This window comes from Momordica charantia, assembly GCF_013281855.1.
Source record: "Momordica charantia cultivar OHB3-1 chromosome 11 unlocalized genomic scaffold, Mcharantia_2.0 BLBB01000011.1, whole genome shotgun sequence".
NCBI lineage: Eukaryota > Viridiplantae > Streptophyta > Magnoliopsida > Cucurbitales > Cucurbitaceae > Momordica > Momordica charantia.
The window spans coordinates 536,778-554,250 of NW_028275159.1; the positions used below are offsets into that span (position 1 = coordinate 536,778).

The 17,473-nt window shown below is 36.2% G+C and overlaps 3 protein-coding genes across 4 annotated transcripts; 2 read left to right on the top strand and 1 right to left on the bottom strand.

The window, feature by feature from the left end:
• Window positions 1-676: 676 nt before the first annotated feature.
• Window positions 677-11,357, bottom strand: AMY2 (alpha-amylase-like 2). Its single transcript, XM_022277246.2, is given in 16 exon segments — window positions 677-5,668; window positions 5,867-6,059; window positions 6,147-6,245; window positions 6,773-6,808; window positions 7,741-7,863; window positions 8,169-8,272; window positions 8,487-8,599; window positions 9,037-9,182; window positions 9,272-9,453; window positions 9,543-9,669; window positions 9,976-10,013; window positions 10,433-10,466; window positions 10,664-10,741; window positions 10,871-10,970; window positions 11,063-11,123; window positions 11,199-11,357. Coding segments are annotated over 12 exon segments (1,212 nt in total). The 5' UTR covers window positions 10,682-10,741; window positions 10,871-10,970; window positions 11,063-11,123; window positions 11,199-11,357; the 3' UTR covers window positions 677-5,668; window position 5,867.
• LOC111005646 (F-box protein SKIP23) lies at window positions 9,218-16,749 on the top strand. 2 transcript variants are annotated; one of them, XM_088119544.1, is made up of 2 exons: window positions 9,218-9,244; window positions 15,395-16,749. In XM_088119544.1, exons 1-2 carry the CDS (start codon window positions 9,230-9,232, stop codon window positions 16,565-16,567), a joined length of 1,188 nt encoding a protein of 395 aa, XP_087975670.1. In that variant the 5' UTR covers window positions 9,218-9,229; the 3' UTR covers window positions 16,568-16,749. The 2 variants fall into 2 exon arrangements, with proteins under 2 accessions (XP_087975670.1, XP_022132926.1); XM_022277234.2 differs by lacking the exon at window positions 9,218-9,244 and having other exon boundaries at window positions 14,608-16,749.
• On the top strand, window positions 12,570-14,455 carry LOC111005637 (uncharacterized). Its single transcript, XM_022277222.2, has 2 exons — window positions 12,570-13,897; window positions 13,990-14,455. Exons 1-2 carry the CDS (start codon window positions 12,663-12,665, stop codon window positions 14,303-14,305), a joined length of 1,551 nt encoding a protein of 516 aa, XP_022132914.1. The 5' UTR covers window positions 12,570-12,662; the 3' UTR covers window positions 14,306-14,455.
• Window positions 16,750-17,473: the final 724 nt, after the last annotated feature.

The window sequence follows — 17,473 nt, forward strand, 5'->3', positions numbered from 1 at the left end:
AAATGAACACTTTTTAAAAGTATCAAGACTAATACAGATTTTTGCCAAATATGTAGATTAAAATAGATCAAAGTCAAAAGTAGAGACCAAAATAAATTTATTTTGAGATTATTAGGACAAAAATAAACTAAAAGTAGAAAGAACAAAAATAGTATTTACATAAAAAAAAATGAAACGAAACTTTGAAGTCAAATATACAGAAAGAAAGAAAAAAGGAGGAAATTCACAACGAATTCAATAGGTTGAGTGTTTGTTTCCCGCTACATGAAATTCAAGGTCAACAATTCAAAGTTACAGGGAGAGAGAGAGAGAGAGAGAGAGAGAGAGAGAGAGAGAGAGAGAGAGAGAGAGAGAGAGAGAGAGAGAGAAGGGAGGTGGAAGAGGGAAAATGGTCCATTTTGTCGAGTGAAGGGTCACAGTCATCAGAAGCAATAGTTTAATGAAAAACCTTACAGTTACACCATTGAAAAGGAAGGGAGAAGGCAATTTTGAGAAAAAAAAAACAAAACTCCCACCAATATGTATAAGTGTGTGTCTGTACGCCAGCATTTATGAAAGCAACCAACATCCCCATCCCCATCCTCTTCTCTCTCAGAAATTAATGGCTTCAAATCTACCCCCAACGACTCGCATTGAATTCAGCAGTTTCAAAATCGTGGAAAGCAAAACAGGAATATGAATATGAATGGTTTTTCTTTTTAGACTTTGTTGTTGGAATTCGATTCGGTTTGTCTGATACACAGAACAGAACAGAGCAATTCAGAGAAGAGAGAAATAAGAGATGTGGTGCGTACCTGTGCTGCTGCTGGCTCACTGACAGAGGCCATGATTGAATCACGGGGAATGGGATGCCCCCCAACAAATCCAGTTTTCCATTTCATTTCGATTTGATTTGGGACACAAATTTGAGTCATTAAACTTGGATTCCCTTCGCTTCTTGCCTTCTCACTTCTCACTTTCCCACCGTCGAGGACACTGCCCTATCCCCTCTCCTTCCTACGCCCATCTTGTCTCAAGATTGCTGCCCAGACCAGATTTTATTCTCCCCCCCATCATCACCTTATCAGGATTAAATTAAATTTACACGACTAAAGAACAGTTCAACATAATAATTCAATTACACTTTAATCCACATACTCTACTACCATTATACCTAGTCCAAAAGATCAAAAGTACTTTCCACTCCAAATCACAAGTTCGGGAGTCACTTCAAAAAGTGCTTTCAAAAAAGCCATAATCAGTTTAGAATGTTTCGGGAAAAAAAAAATACTTGGCTAATGCGTTTAGCCCAAGTATTTGAATGCTAAAGTAATGTTACTAAAGTTTAGCCCAAGTATTTGACTGCTAAAGTAATGTTACTAAAGTGCTTGTGATGATGACTAAAGTAGTTTTGCTAAAAACACTCTCGAATGCCAACCTCGTCATAGTTGATATAAACTTCAATAATTGATATATGCTTTGAGTTTGAGGTCATATGTCCAGTCCACATATTCCTAAATTGTACTAAAAAACACCCTCAAACATATATTTTAGGTAAGTTCAAAATGTTTTGATCAATAACATCACATTATTATTTATACTATAAATGAAGTTAATGCAATGATATCTATTGACTAAATTATGACTAAGCTAACTCTTGATATGATAGACAACCTAAGAAATACTGTCACACCAAAATTTCACTAACCAAATAAATAAAATACAATTATAATCTACATTTCACAAATGTAATTGAAAATTTTTAAAGCTCAACAACAAAAGCTACTAACTTTGGAGTGGAGAGGCTAAGTTTACGGTTATAAATAATGGGCTTACAGGTATAGCAAAAAAGCACTTCATGATTTGTAAATACAGCAAAGACTGAAGGACCACTCGAACAAAATAATAGAAAACTCGGGTATACCTTTCACAGTGATATATATTATCAATAATATACTTTGAAGTATATCAATTATATTCGCTATATTAATGATATAGATAAATTAAATTATATCAATGATACACTTGGTATATAAGTAAGAAATCTATAACGTTGTTTAAACCAAAATCTTAACTGAAGAAGATTTATCAATGATATACATAATATGAAGTATAATATATCATTAACATAATCAATATACCTAGTAGCGTCATTAGTTACTTTATATTAGATAAATAAGTTATACCATTGAAATATCTAAGACAATATTAGAATAACCAAACAAACAACAAATGATTTTAAAAAGTTTGCTATATTTACGAAATAAAAAATTGTTGCTAAAATATGTTTTGCTACAAATTAAAAATAACCAAAGATAATTCTATATTATTTCTTCCTACACAAGATGGATGGGGGATATTATTATTAATGTCTATGTCACATGACTCCAATCATGCAGAGTTGTTTTTAATATTTGATTTATATTTATGACAAGTAAAGTTCAATTAGAATGTATATAATCAATTATTTTTTTAAAAAGTAGTCTCTACTTTCCATAATAATAATAATAATAATAATAATAACAACAATGAGTATTTAAATAATCGTTTCAAGTATGTAATAATTTTCAACTATATAAATATATAATCAACAAACTCCATGCTCTTTTCTTGGTCTATTGGTGGCTAGCTAAGGCGATAATATTCTATAAATTATGATCTATTTTCCAACTTTTTTAATACTCAAAGAATGAGTTTTTCCACGCAAGCACTATCCTCAGCTCATCTATACCACAAACCATTGTAGGACTTTGAACGCTTGAGCAAAGTTGCAAATTTTGGAGAAGCACATATAGGTCACTGAAAGAATTTGTGAAGCTAATCAAGCGTTTTTGAGAGTGTTTTTTATTTTTATTTTTTTTTTTGGCAAAAGTACTTTAATTATAAGTCTTTAATCTCTTTCAAAATATTATTTAATCAAACACTTAATTCAAAAGTCATGTATTTTCTCACAAAATACATGAAGACTTTTTTACTTTTTTCAAATACATATTTTTCACTCTAAAAAAATGACAATTCTGAGAGAAATGTTTTTTCGAGGGAAAAAATACACTCTTAGAGATAGTCTTAGCATGAGAGTATTTATTCTGAATTGTGAATTTACTAGCCCTATACAAATTTAGATTTTTATAACATATTTCTATTCCTAACTTAATGACCCTTCTACCCTTCATTTAGTCTAACGTTCAAAGCTCTAACCATCTAGGGAATGACTTTCATGTGATTTACTCATTGGCCTTTGAGCAACTCAAAAAACTTCCATTTTCCTTGGGAAAACGTGTATGCCCCATTGTAGGGACGACCACTAAAGAAAAAAAAAACACCAACGCATGCTTATAAGCAGCTAATTTCTTCTCTTTCTGAATCAAAATTCAGAATGGTTGACCAAAAGAAACAGGCAAACTAGAAACCAAGCAGCAAAACCAACAGCCTTTTGTTATTGTTAAAGTGGGCCTTAGACTTCTGCTTACCGCACAGCTCAGTGAATGGGATCTCACTGTTTTCAATGATTGCGAGCCGTTGTGGTTAAAAAGTGGATATCTGCCGTAATGAAAATGTCTCAAAGCTAATAAAAAACAAACCTTTTTTTTTTCTTTTTTCCTGAGAATCCCCAATTATGATCCCGCGGTGGACGTCAGAGAGACGTGTTCATCGCTGCATTTGGAGGAGTCTTCAGCAAATCTACTTTACAACCCTGTATGTGGAGAATCTGAAAAGGCAGTTAGAGAACAAAAGGATGAGTGCTTGGTATGTATAAAAAAAGGAAGAGACTTAATTTGCTGCAATCAGCCCTGTTACTGGTGGCTAATATTCAGTCACATGAAGAGCAAACTCATCCCTTTTTTTAACCTTTGGCTGACTCCTGCTCCGGACAGTAGTTTGAATAATAAAAAAAAAATCATAATTTTCAAATAGACATATAGAATGTGCTGGTGGTAGATGAATCATGATTATATATGAGTCAAATCTATAAAAGCAAACTAGCTAGCTTTGATTATGTAGTACATCTTGAGAATAAATTAATCAGTGTATCCAAAAAATCAAGTGGCAGGTAAAACAAACAAAGTTGCCCCCAGTTTGATGACTGGGACAAGGCAGTGTCCGCACAGGACAGTTAGCTAACTCTAGGAATTCAGAAAGACAAAAAATTATAAGAATATAGATATTCACTGTTGAGAAACATTGCAGTGCCAGTGGCCCAACTAATACATACACATACACGATGAAGGTTGGGAGGTTAGGGAAGCCGTGGAAGGGTGGTGTTCTGCGTACCTTTTGGAGTTTCAAACCAAAAATGATGAGAGAATTGACCGTGGCATTATGATGGAGATGCTTGGTAGTCTCTTTCCTGCTCTTCTGCCATGTGGCACACACTTTAAGAGTGAAAGCATGTCAATTCGACTCGATGTGTGGCAAAATTAATGTAAAACTAATCTGATATAAAAACTTGGAAAAATTAAATTAATCATACCCATCTACCAAACTGACTAAGATCGAATTGGATGGACCAACATAAAGTTTCGCACAAAGGTTCACAAAGGTTTACTGAAGTCATCCAATCAATCTACATTACTAACAAATTTAGATCCACAAAGGTTCGCACATTCAAATTTAGATCCACTAATTACACACACACAGATAAAATTTCGGGACCAACATAAAGTTCGTGAAATTCCAGAATTGTCGGTGTCTAATACCATTACATCTGAAGGGAGAATCCTACATATGATAGGAAATGCACACTAATAAGGATTAAGGACCAAGGGGGGGTGGATTAATTGGCTTTGATGTATCAATTAAAAGACAAGTGCCCCCATACCCCGGGTATAAAAGATTAAAAAGTTAAAAATAAAAATAAAAGACAAGAAGTTTCTAAATAAATTAGAAATGCAACAGAAAGACTAGGAGCTTTTGTTTAAAGATTCGATTAAACTGTGCACATTGAAGTCATTAATTAGAATTTTATGGTTTGTAATGAAATAATCTAATTTTTTTTAATTATTCAAATATGTCTCCACTAAATTTTGGTTCTAAAAAAATAAAGAACTATTTAGAGAACGCCTCCCAAACAAGGATATGATTAGAAAATTTCATCACCTTGCTTCTAGTGCTAAATAGTTGTGGTTATTTCCTCTGTAACTTCTGAAACTTCTTCATGGTTCCATTCCATGCATCATCAACTTTCATAGATCATCTTTTTCATTTTATTCCAACTATAAGTTTAGAAGTCATCATACCCCTCTTAGTAGGAAACATGTCCATGAACTTAATGTTATAAAACAAGTCCATGACGAGTACTATTTTACCCACGTCATCCCCTCTAGATAAATTTATTGCAGTAAGAAAGGGCTAAAACCATTATTTTAATTCTTCTGCAAAAAAAGAGAATAATTCAATTTTGGATCAACTCTAACTTAACCAATAAAGAAAAGTTAAGCAAGTATCTACATAAATCATATTATTATCAATAAACTATATCATTCAAGTACATTAAACTGTGTTCTATAGGTCGCTCCACAACTAAAACATCTAGAAAAGCTCTTGTGTCAATCACTTACATTCCTCTCCATAGATCATACACAACACTCATAGCTGCTGCTCATATTTCAGACCACTTAGAGCTGGGTAGTTCGCTAGAAGAGAATAATCTTTTCTGTGATCAAACTTGACAAATGGCGTTTGACAAGCTCTGCAAGAACGACATAATCTAAATTATACTTAATATATTTCACTCATTTAATAGGCATGAAAATGCATTTATTTCCTGTGCAATGACTATTCATGATTATATATTATGAGTAGTCAACTTAGTATCTAACTTTACAGTTTACACGTAGTTCCGGGTGGCACAAAAGAAAGTGGGGGAAAGAAGGCAAAACTTTCAAACCTTATTTCTGCCATACTGCATATCTGCGGCCAGAGGTTGCAAGCGTCCATTCCGTACCGGAAGGGCACCAAGAACCATCTCCGATCTTCATGCACAGTTTCCCCCCAATTATTGCAGAATAAAGATCTGATCGTGCCTCAAGGATCTTCACAGATGACCGACTGTGGATGTCTTGACATTTTCGAATGTCAATCTGCAAGAAAAATATAAATAATTAACGTGAATAATTTGGTTGAAGAAAGGATAGCAAACAAAATAAAATAAATAGCATGCAACATACCAAATTTACAATCTGCCTGTGCACCGAGTCACCCCAATCGTAGAAGTGGTCATAAAATACCGTTGGTATCCCTGGGTGCGTGAGAATATATGCATAGCCCTGCATGGAATCATGGATGACTACTAAACCAAAGCTCGAGAAAGCAAAATTAGATGCATGACGATGTTTTATTATTGGAAGATAGGACAAGGCTATAGATCGAGCATAAAAGTAGTTGCAGTAGCAACTGTAAGAAGAGAAGATAAATATAAAGCTTTTCTAACGCAGTTAACCCAGAAAACTTTTGTATACCATCAGAGCTTGATCACTCGGCACACTGAACTGTTTACTCCAAAAATTTGCAGTTAAAAGTTGGAAACCGACTTAAAATGAAGTCAAATATCTGAGAATAACTTACTTAAATTGTCTAATGCGGGAAGATGGGGCTGGATTCAGACATTGGATTAGTTGGACCAAACAATTCAGAGTTTCGAAAATGCACCATGAATGATGATGAACATGTGACTGGGTATTTAGACTGTACTATAAAACCAGGACAGGCATAGCATGAAAGAGAGCTACAGCTAAAAATTAGACTGCAAGCAAGAAAGGAGATTGCATATGCAATGAAGACGCAGTTTGCGTACATCCATGACATGGTTGGCAGGAAAAGGCCAATGGGCCTGCAAGAATAATAGCATGATGAGGTTAGAGGAATTACTGACATTCCAGGGGTAAAAGTCCAGCTTCTAAATATATTTCAAGAAAATACACATGAAGAATTATATAGATTTAGTCGTCAAGCAAGTAAACTTGCATTTATTAATTATTAATCATGATCTGCTTAGCCCATTGCTCTAAGTGAAAGCACTGTTTGATGCTGCTTTCAACCTTAACTCTTCTCATAGCAGGGGGGACGAGAAATAGTTGATGTTTCACTAGTAAGATTCAAAACGTCACAAAAAAATGTAACTAAATATAATACATTATAGAACCACCAAACTAGAACAGGGTCAATTATGAGTTTCCAAATAATAATCCAAAGCTATCTACTCATTAAGGTGCTGAGTTGGATTGCTGGGACTATTTATATATAATTAGTTCAAAACTCAAACAGGCATCTGGAACAAATATAGAAAAACTTAAAATATACTTCGAGTTTGACCTCATACATCTCAGCTATATATTGTTGCAAAAATGAATACACGTCTTATGAAAGATGACACCCTCTCGTAATAATATGAAAGCAACACTAGCAAATGGAACAGAACCCAGCAGCTGTTCTGTTGGACGCATAATAGGCCATATAAAAGCCGTAGGACAACCGGTCATTATAATTTCGGTCATATATGCATCAATAACGCTCTTCTCCATTGCTGTCTAAGACATTTTCATGTATGGTTGTGGTCGCACTCAGCCCGCACTACAGGCATGACTTCCAAACACGTGTCTTAAAATATTAATTTAAATAAAAGGATAATGGCTAGCAAGAAATATGGTCAAATTGAGACCAATTAGCACGCATAATGAGCAATAAAACACAAATGTAGAAGTGTCTATCAATTGCCTGACAGCTACAAGCAATAATTTTATAAATAATTATCAAAGACGGTACCTGTGTTGAACCAGTATCATGGTTATCTAAGAATGTTACGGCCCTTGAAGGCCACCATCCCATCACACCTGGTGGCTTTCCTTGACGGTAACGTAGACGCCATAATTGTCCTTTAACAGCCTCCTACATGCCAAATTAAGTTAGGTTTATTAAGTAGTAAACAAAGAAACAAATGCATGTAAATTATTAACTTGTACTAGCGAGAAGAAATATTAAAAAAACCAAACTTCACTTAATACGAAAGAAGAAGCAAAGAAGTTCGTGGAAGATGAACAAAAAGCCGCAAATTGCAGGGTTACAGGTCTAAAGGGAAATGAAACATCCATGACATTATTGTAGCCTGACCCTTCTATTTTAAATAATTAAGATCTGGTATTCTTGGTATTACTATTTGGAGAAGGGAGGGGGGTGGTTAGAAATGGCCTCACATACAACAGCAATAACTGAAGAATTCCCTTGGTAGTAAAATCAAAAGCAGATGAAAGTTGTCCTGTACTATCAATCCAATTTATTATCCGCTGTCTATGTCCATCTGCATTTGGAGTTTGTGATCATAATTATAGAATACAAAAATTGATTAAAAAAAAAGAAAGAAAGAAACAGAGGACATTATTCACAAACATCGACAATTCGAAATCAAAAAGAAAATCCTTTTCATAGTCCAAGTCAGCAATTGGGTATATTGCATATTACATGATTCCAATTGATCACATAATACATACAAAGAACAAAATGCATCGTTTTACCTTGATTATGGTCCAAGTCATTGCCATTATAATTACAAGAATCCCAATACTCTCCAATAGAAAATATCGGCTTTGCTGCTTCAATATATTCTTTCACAAATTTTGCAGAATAACTGAGCTTGAACATCAAAGATAAAAGCAAAAAACGAATGTATATTAGAACCAACTGAATAACTCCTTAAAAGAAAAGGCAAGATGAAATTAGTGAAGAAGATGATAGAGAGTGAAGATTTGAAACAAAGAAGAGCGATGTTATCATATTCAGAAACTTGAGTTACTCAAAAAAGAAAGCTTCCTTTTAGAGGATGGGGGAAAGAGAGGAAACCACAAACACGTTTCAATGTATCTCACGTTATCATTATTGTGGAAAACAAACAGAAGGTTTTTTTTTTTTTTTAAACCGACACCAAGCGCCAGTTCAGTCCTCAATCTCACAAATCCCGTGATGATGCAAACAATGAGTAAAACTAAAAAAAAAAAAAAATTCTTGCATAGAAGAAAAGTACTACCCTTCGCAAAAAAAGAAACAAACAGAGAAGGAAAAGATTACCCTCTTGCAAAATCAAAACGAAAATCCTGAAATCCAACATTACCGCGTAGCCACTTCAGCCATTCTATGATATCTCTACGGACAAAACGTTGGCTATGATCGATGTTTGGAACCCCATGGAAGTTGTCCCCAGTGCTACGATTGCCCTATAACGTGATACCACAGGCTAAGGATCGTACATTTTCTGATAATTATGGGCTCACTTGGAATTTATAACAAAGAAATACCAGATTACCAGGCCGCCAGTGCATGAGGTAACAGCAAATTCATTCCATGGTAATGGTATTCCATGGTGATTGATGACTATATCAGCAGTTGCTCTAACCTTGCACTGCTTCATTTTCTAAAGTAAAGCTTTAAGCATGTCCTCAGAACCATATGAAGAGTTTAGGGAGTATAAGTTCTGAGGGAGATAACCTGAAATAATAAAGAATACACCAAAAGTTATAATGGCACTCATACATGGAAAATTAAAACCAAGATTCAAGAAAATTAGTTCCTTTAACCTTCAGGAGAGATGGAATGAGTTGGAGGTGGCAACCAGGCAGAGGTAAATCCAGATTCTGCAATATCGCGAACTTTACACTCTAGATTCCTCCACCAATCACATTTTTGAGATTCCCAGTTGAATGCCTATAAATTACAATTGAAACCATGGGTGCTGAATTTCTCTGTAGAGTTTAAAATGACTCAAGGGAGATGTGATCTAAAACATTGACATTGGTGCAGTCCTCCCACATCGACTTTAAATTTATTTGATACACAAAAAGATACAATATCCAGGATGAATTTCAAAAGCCAGACATCTTTTCTTTTCTTTTCTTTTCTTCTTTCTTTTGGGAGGAGGAGGGAGGACTTCGCCCCAATTAAAAGCTACAAAATATCTTCCTGCAGTTCTGCTCTACAGAAAGATCAGAAAGCTAAAATGGTAACCTCTACCTGGAAAAGGATTTCTCTTCCATTGCGTATCGCTGCCCCTATAAGTGACCAAAAAGAAACACTAGAATAATTTAAATTGATAAGATGATATTAATCACAAAAAATAATTTTTCTACATATCAGAAAACCAACTCAAATTTCAAGCACTTGTGTATATATCTGCCACAAACCGCAAGTATTATTATAAAATTGAATATTGCTCAACGCACTCATACTTAAAAAGCATATAATGTCTTCTTTTTAAATAACTTATCGTCCATGAGTCAAATTTTAAGCATCATCAAACTGCTCTTGGTTAGCTAGGCCCATCTACGGGTATGCATATGCACCAGTTCATTCATTAGAATTTGAAGGCACTTGCAACGGAGCTATCATCTTTTGACAAACACTTAACAATAACGGGATCATATAATGATGGGGAATTTAATGTTAAAACAAACAATAGAAAACAACGTACCAATATCAGTCTGCTCATAGCTGTCATCAAAACCCTGAAGTCCAATATAAATTAGTAAATTGTATATTACAGTGTAAGTTCTACTAAATTTATGACTATAATCATATAATAATGATGCAGACAATTCATCATGGAACAAATTGGCCAAATTGAGCTTATTTTTGTTTGTCCACGTGCAAAAATAATCCATTAAAAATCCTATGGTAAATCTGGATTAAATACAAAGCATACATTATCAGAATCGCCCATAATAACTCGGTAGAAACTAGTGAAAACCTTGACGCCTTAGTTGAAGAAAATAGGGATGTCCTGCACCACAATCAAAGATAAAAAGAGCGTCAAACACTGTAATCTCATTCATAGTTTCCAGTCTCAACTTCAGTATGCTCACTCGAACAAGGAAAATGAAAATAAGAGAACAAGCTAGAATTCTATTACGGAAGTAATGCAGTGTGGACCATTCATGTCTCTGGCTTAGTTCTGCAAGCGGTACTAAACATTCAACAACCTCCTTCATCATTAGAAACTAATCCTCAACCTGAAATTGTATTAAACATTAACACTTCTTAAAGCTGTCCAAAATCAATTTCTTCATAAGTATAAACTAATAACAAGAAAAATGCGATCAACCTCGATAATACGAATCAATCAACTAAAAATCACGAGTTTCAAATTGGCGCGAATCCGAAGTCTGCACTTAGGAGGAAATATAATCCAGTGACAAAATCAAGAAAGAGACAATATAACAAGATAAACAAACAACCACCTTCAATACATTTGGCACGGAAGAAAAAAAGCTACGAAGAGAAACGCAAAGGCTACGACAGATGCTTTAAGAGTGATCGATCACGTATTCAATGGACAAACAGCTATATATATCCGCGATTATAAATCCGCATTTCGACGCCATTAGAAGATGAAAGAAATTACTTAATAAACAAGTGAGAAACGCTACCAAGAAGTATTAGATGTTCTCTGGTCCACCATTAGCGCGAGCAAATGATTGGTCTCAAAAGTTTCAAGGTTTTGATCTGCAGACGCGTGGGCTCGAGAACGTACGCAAAAACCGATCCAATGAGAGTGGGATGCGGACCTTGGCCAGTGTGTTCATGTTCCGTCGCTAACCATTTTTCGGCAGTGGCTTAAGCCTTAAGCAACTGTCGGTTTCAGGAAATGCAATGGTAACCATGGGACGTCCGATTGAACGAATGGTAAGGCCCGTTTAATTGGTAACGTTTCTCGCTTTTGTTTCCAAGTTTTTTTTTTTCTCTTTTTTCTTCTTTTAATAGATAAAAATAGAAGTAGAACTCTCTTCCATTTGGTAATTCCTTTTTTTTTTTTAGAATTTAAGAAAAAGGAACAAGTATTCTTATGTTTTCCCGTTCTCAAAAAATTTAAATTGAAATTAATGAAAACTATTTTTTTTCACATTAAATATTCAAAATTTTTATCTTAGATTTATTTTGTATTTTATAAATCAACAATAATAATAAAATAATACTCATGTAAAATAAATAAATAAAATAATACTTTTATTTACGTTTTGGAAAACATTAGGACCGTGAATAATATGTAATAAATTTGATTGTGTTAGTTTCCAAAATTTATACATAATTTTATAAAAGTTAGAAATAATAAACAAAAATAATTACAAGATGTTTATCGGAAGGGACAATTATAAGATTTTTATATTTCACAAAAATTGAAAATGATAAAAATAAGTTACATATTGGCTGCAACCGATAATTCATCTTTTTTTTTTTATATATATGGTCCTGCATGGTTAGAAACAATAAATAAAAACAATTATTAGAATTGAAAACTAAGTCTTAAGTTACATATTGGCCACAACCGATAATTTATCTTTGTTCATTTATATGGTCTTGCATGGATAGAATTTTCAAAATTAATAAGATTAATTGATTTTTTTTTGTCAAAAAAAATGATATTTTTTAGGCATTTATATCCAAATCAAAATTAATGTTATAAGTAAAGTAAAACATTCAGGCTTCATTGAAATTTTCATTCTGTTTACTAAACGGGCCTTACAAAGGGTAAAGTTAAAAGGGATATTATCTGTAATATAGCCTTAACCGGCACATTTTATTTTTTCAATTTTGTGGAATAAAAAAAAATCCAAATCAAGTGCAACTACTAAAATCTGTGGAATGGACTCTAAAACCCTAATGGAGACACCACAGGGTCAGTTCACTCCCTTTGCCTGAGTAAAATGGAAGAAGAAAAACCGCCAACGGAAACCAAAAGATCACCGCCACAACCGTCGATTGAAGAACCAGATCCGAAGAAGCTCAAAATGTCGTCCACAACCACCACCTCTGACGACGAAGATGTCAATCCCAATTCCGCGGCACCGAAGAAACAGAGGTACAAGCGCCGCAAGATCGCTATTTTCTTCGCCTACTGTGGCGTCGGTTACCAAGGGATGCAGAAGAATCCGGGCGCCAAAACCATCGAAGCCGACCTCGAAGAAGCCTTATATCTTGCCGGAGCAGTCCCGGAGCACGACCGCGGGCTCTCAAAGCGCTACGACTGGGCCCGCTCGGCTCGCACTGATAAGGGCGTAAGTGCCGTGGGTCAGGTTGTTTCCGGCCGCTTCTACATCGATCCGCCTGGTTTTGTTGATCGTCTCAATTCGAATCTCTCGCCTCAAATACGGATTTTTGGGTACAAGCGCGTCACAGCGTCATTCAATGCAAAAAAGTTCTGCGATCGGAGAAGGTATGTATACCTAATTCCCGTCTTTGCTCTCAACCCTAATTCCCATCGTGATAGAGAAAGTGTGAAGGCTAGTTTAGGGTCTGATAACGAGCTTGTAAAGTGCTTAGAATGCTCTGAACGAGGGCGCAAGGTCGAAGGCTTGATGGGCAAGCGCAATTTTGAAGCAAAAACTGTGATAACCGAGTCAGAAGTTTCGTCGAACACTGGAATCGCCGTTGAAGTTTCTGAAGGGGCCTTGGGGGACAATACCCCAGCCTCTGATTCTAACAAACAAACTAGCGTTTTAGTTGAAAATGGCGACACTGAACTTAATCTAGGAAGCGAAGGTACTGTAAAATGTGAATGCAATGAAACGTCTGGATTAGGGAATGACTCAAAGACTGTGGTAAGCAAAGAGAGCGTCGATGGGAATGAGAAACCTTCAGGGAGCTTCAAGTATGGCGAGGAGGAGAAGGCTAGGTTCAATAGGATTCTGAAGCATTATGTAGGAACTCATAACTTCCATAACTTCACTACCAGAACGAAAGCAGAGGACCCTGCTGCTCGACGCTTTATTGTTTCATTTGATGCGGCTACCACCGTTGTGGTTGAAGGTATTGAATTTGTAAAATGTGAAGTTGTGGGGCAGAGCTTCATGCTTCATCAGATCCGGAAGATGATGGGTCTTGCTGTGGCAATTATGAGGAACTGTGCTCCAGAGTCATTGATCGAAAAAGCTTTGCAAAAGTAAGTAAATCACCACTAAATTTTGACTTGATTCTGCCTTTGTTAATAGAATTGGATTTAATCAACTCTTAGTAATCAAACTTCAAACACAGGGATGTTAACATAAATGTACCCACTGCACCTGAGGTTGGGCTGTACTTGGAGGAGTGCCTATTCACATCATATAACCAGAAGTGGAAGGAGAGTCATGAAGAGGTATCTATGAAAGCCTATGAAGAGGTAGCAGAAGACTTCAAAATGAAGCAAATATATTCTCATATTGCTTCCACAGAGCACAAAGAGGGAGCTGTTGCTTTATGGCTGCATTCTCTAAACCATCGCAATTATCCAGATTTACGTGTTGCTGATGAGGTTGCAGATAAAGCTAATGACACTTGCGTTGGCATGGAGACACCAGCTGAAATTTAAAGGTCTTTCCCCCTCCTTTGCTTTAACATGCCATTTCAGGGATAAACGTTTACTTTTGACTGATTTAGAGCTTGTTCTATTTATGCTGTGTAACCAGATCATGCATAAATTATGGTTAAGAAAATGAGGCAAATCCATTGATTATGTTAAGTTTTGATTATTATCTTCTTTCTCTTCTCTGTTGACTGCGAGTCTGTGCTAGTAGCGTAGTATATCCACATCATGTACTGCTATCCGTACTGCTGCTTTGTTTCCTTTAAAACGGCTGACGTAATGTAGTGACTTTTACAATATTAGTTGTATGAGAGGGATTTTAAAATGTTTTCTGACCATGCATCTAATGGTTTATCACGGTTCACATTGAATATTGCATTTAGCTTCAATTCACCGAAGAATAGCTCTCGTATTTTCTGTGCTATTGAGATTATTGTTGTCGAATAACTGAAGAAATAGTCGACCCTGTGAATGCTGGGAGGGAGAAATCAAGTACTACTGTGATCCAAAGAGATGATCACTAGAATTTGCATAGTTAATCAATTTTTACCAAATTTATGGATTAAACATTACAATTTTTATCCTATAATTTTAGCGAAAAACAACAATCTCTACAGCTCACAAAATTCAACAAAAATTTAGTTATGGGAAAAGACAGTTCTAGTATTGTGTTTCTTTGAAAAATCTACCAAGGGTGAAAGTTGCAACATTTATTCAACCTGTAAAACTTGTAATGGTAGTTATGAGTCATAAGATCTAATGAAGAAGGTTTAATGTAAAACTCGTCTCATGTTTTATATACATAAATGCAAAGTCATTCTGTTTTCTCGTTCACCAAGTAATGCACCCTTATTCACCAAGCTCATGCTACCTATACAAAGTCCAAGTACTCTTGTAAATTGGTGGAAATATATAAGCATAAGAAGTGTGAAGAAAAGGAAAAATAATTGAATTGTTACAATTCTTTTTGTTTTTGATATTTTATTGTTTGCTTTAATCGACTTTATTTCGTTCCTTCATAACGCCTTTTCTCCATTTCTTCGAGAAGATAAAAGATTCCTCATCTACAGTTCTCGGGCGTAGAAAATGGCCGACTCCGACTGGACCAAGCTCCCGTCGGATCTCCTGCAAACCATCTTCGAAAAGCTCAGTGTCTACGCCGACCATCTCCGATTCCGAGCCGTGTGTCGGAGCTGGCGATCATCGGTCCCCAAAATCCCTCGCCATCTTCCTCCCCAACTCCCATGGCTCTTCATTCCTCTCTACCACCACTCCCGCTGTGCCCTCTTCAACTTTTCCGACAACAAAATCCATTTCCTCCACCTTCCCGAGGCTTCTCTCGGCAAGCGACGCTGCGGTTCCTCTCACGGCTGGCTCGCCGTCCTCGACGAAACTCCGACCATCCTCCTCCTCAACCCCATAACCAGGGCCAGCCTCCCATTACCTCCGCTCTCCACGTTTCCCAACGTCGTTTCCTTCGATTACTCCAGAGTAGGTCGAGAATATGTGATCCGTACACCCACCGGCCACATCTACGCCCGAAATTTGCGCCAAATGCGCGATTCTTTCGTCAAGAAAATCGTTCTGTCCTCGAGCCCTAATCAAAGTGATTTCTCCGCTGTAGCGATTCTCAATCGCAGCGGTGACTTGGCGGTTTGCCGTAGCGGCGCTGGATCCTGGACTTTCGTAGACGACGCACCGTCCGATTGCGAAGATATTATATTTCACGATGGGCTGTTTTATGCGGTGGATAAGTACGGCCTCGTTTCCGTCATCGATCTACGCGATCTGCGCCCTCGCGTCTCTCCCGTTACGACGGCGAGGCAATTGAGGGGCGATATACAGTATCTGGTGAAATCGGGGAATGAAGTGCTGCTGGTGACGCGGTATTTGGATATAGTCAACGACGCCATGGACGACGATCGGAGATCTGTAATTTATCGGACGGTGCGATTTGAGGTGTTCCGGATGGAGTGGGACGGGCCGCGATGGGAGAAGGTTGAAAGCTTGGATGAAATGGCGGTGTTCGTGGGAGAAAATTCTTCGATTGCTTTCTCGGCTGCTGATTTTTCGGGAATTTCAGGTAATTGTATATATTATACAGATGATTACTCGGAAAACGATTACGATGGAGATGGTGAAGAACCGGATATGGGGATTTTCCGATTGGGCCTCGAAAGCGTCGAGGAGCTGCCGTATTACTCCGGCAGCTCTCATTCCCGGCGGCGTTTACTTCCTCCCATTTGGCTCTCTCCAAATCCTTGCTAGTGCGTTTGTCGATTGTTTCTCTGTAAATAATTGCATACGTTTTCTTCTTTTTCTGCTAATTGAATCAGTGATGTCGGAGTCCGGCATCGGGAAAATTGTGGCAACAATTACCAAATAAAATCAGGATAAAATACAGATTATGAAGAAAGTTCGGTTAAATAAAATATGCCATGTTCTTTGCAGTTTCGTTAAATTAACCTAAAATTGTGAGTTCGTTTTTTTTTACTACAACATGCCAGGTGGAGATTTAAATTCAATTTTTTTTTAGCTCTGTTTATATATAATGAAGGTTAAAATACTATTTGATTTAAATTCAATTTTTTTTTAGCTCGGTTTATATATAATGAAGGTTAAAATACTATTTGATCCTGTACTTCGGTTGGGTTCATTTTGGTTCATCTTATTTTAAAGGTGTTGTCCCTTGATCGTTAATAAGTTAAACTACCGTTAATAAGTCATAGATTGATTATATGACATCCTTATTAAGTAAGAGTACGTGTTAATTTTCATTTAGTGGAATTTTTTCATTTCTCTTGACGAGGGTTTATAGAGCATGAAATGAGAGTTGCAAAAAGCTTCAAAATTAAAGGTTTTTAGGCACATCATCACTATGATTGGAACATTATTTTGTCTAAAAAATTATATCGATTGATTTCCAATATCTGAAGGCAACAACAAAGGCGGAGAGAGAAGAAACATAAATGGAAATAGAGTTAGGAATGCAATCAATGGAGCAAGGATTGCCAAATTGAGTATAACTACTTTAAAATCTTGAAGAGTAAGTCCTCTAACTAGAAGCTAGGGATGTCAATAGGCAAGATAGGATCGAGAGCTTTCACCATTATGTTTAATTAGTACCCCTGGTTTAGAATTCTAATTTGAAAGGATTTCAAATCTGAATCGTAT

Excerpts from the sequence above, each read along its gene's own strand:
- LOC111005637 (XM_022277222.2), top strand. The coding sequence starts at position 12,663 with ATGGAAGAAGAAAAACCGCCAACGGAAACCAAAAGATCACCGCCACAA. Across the intron at positions 13,898-13,989 it reads ATCGAAAAAGCTTTGCAAAA|GGATGTTAACATAAATGTAC; the intron begins GTAAGTAAATCA and ends CTTCAAACACAG.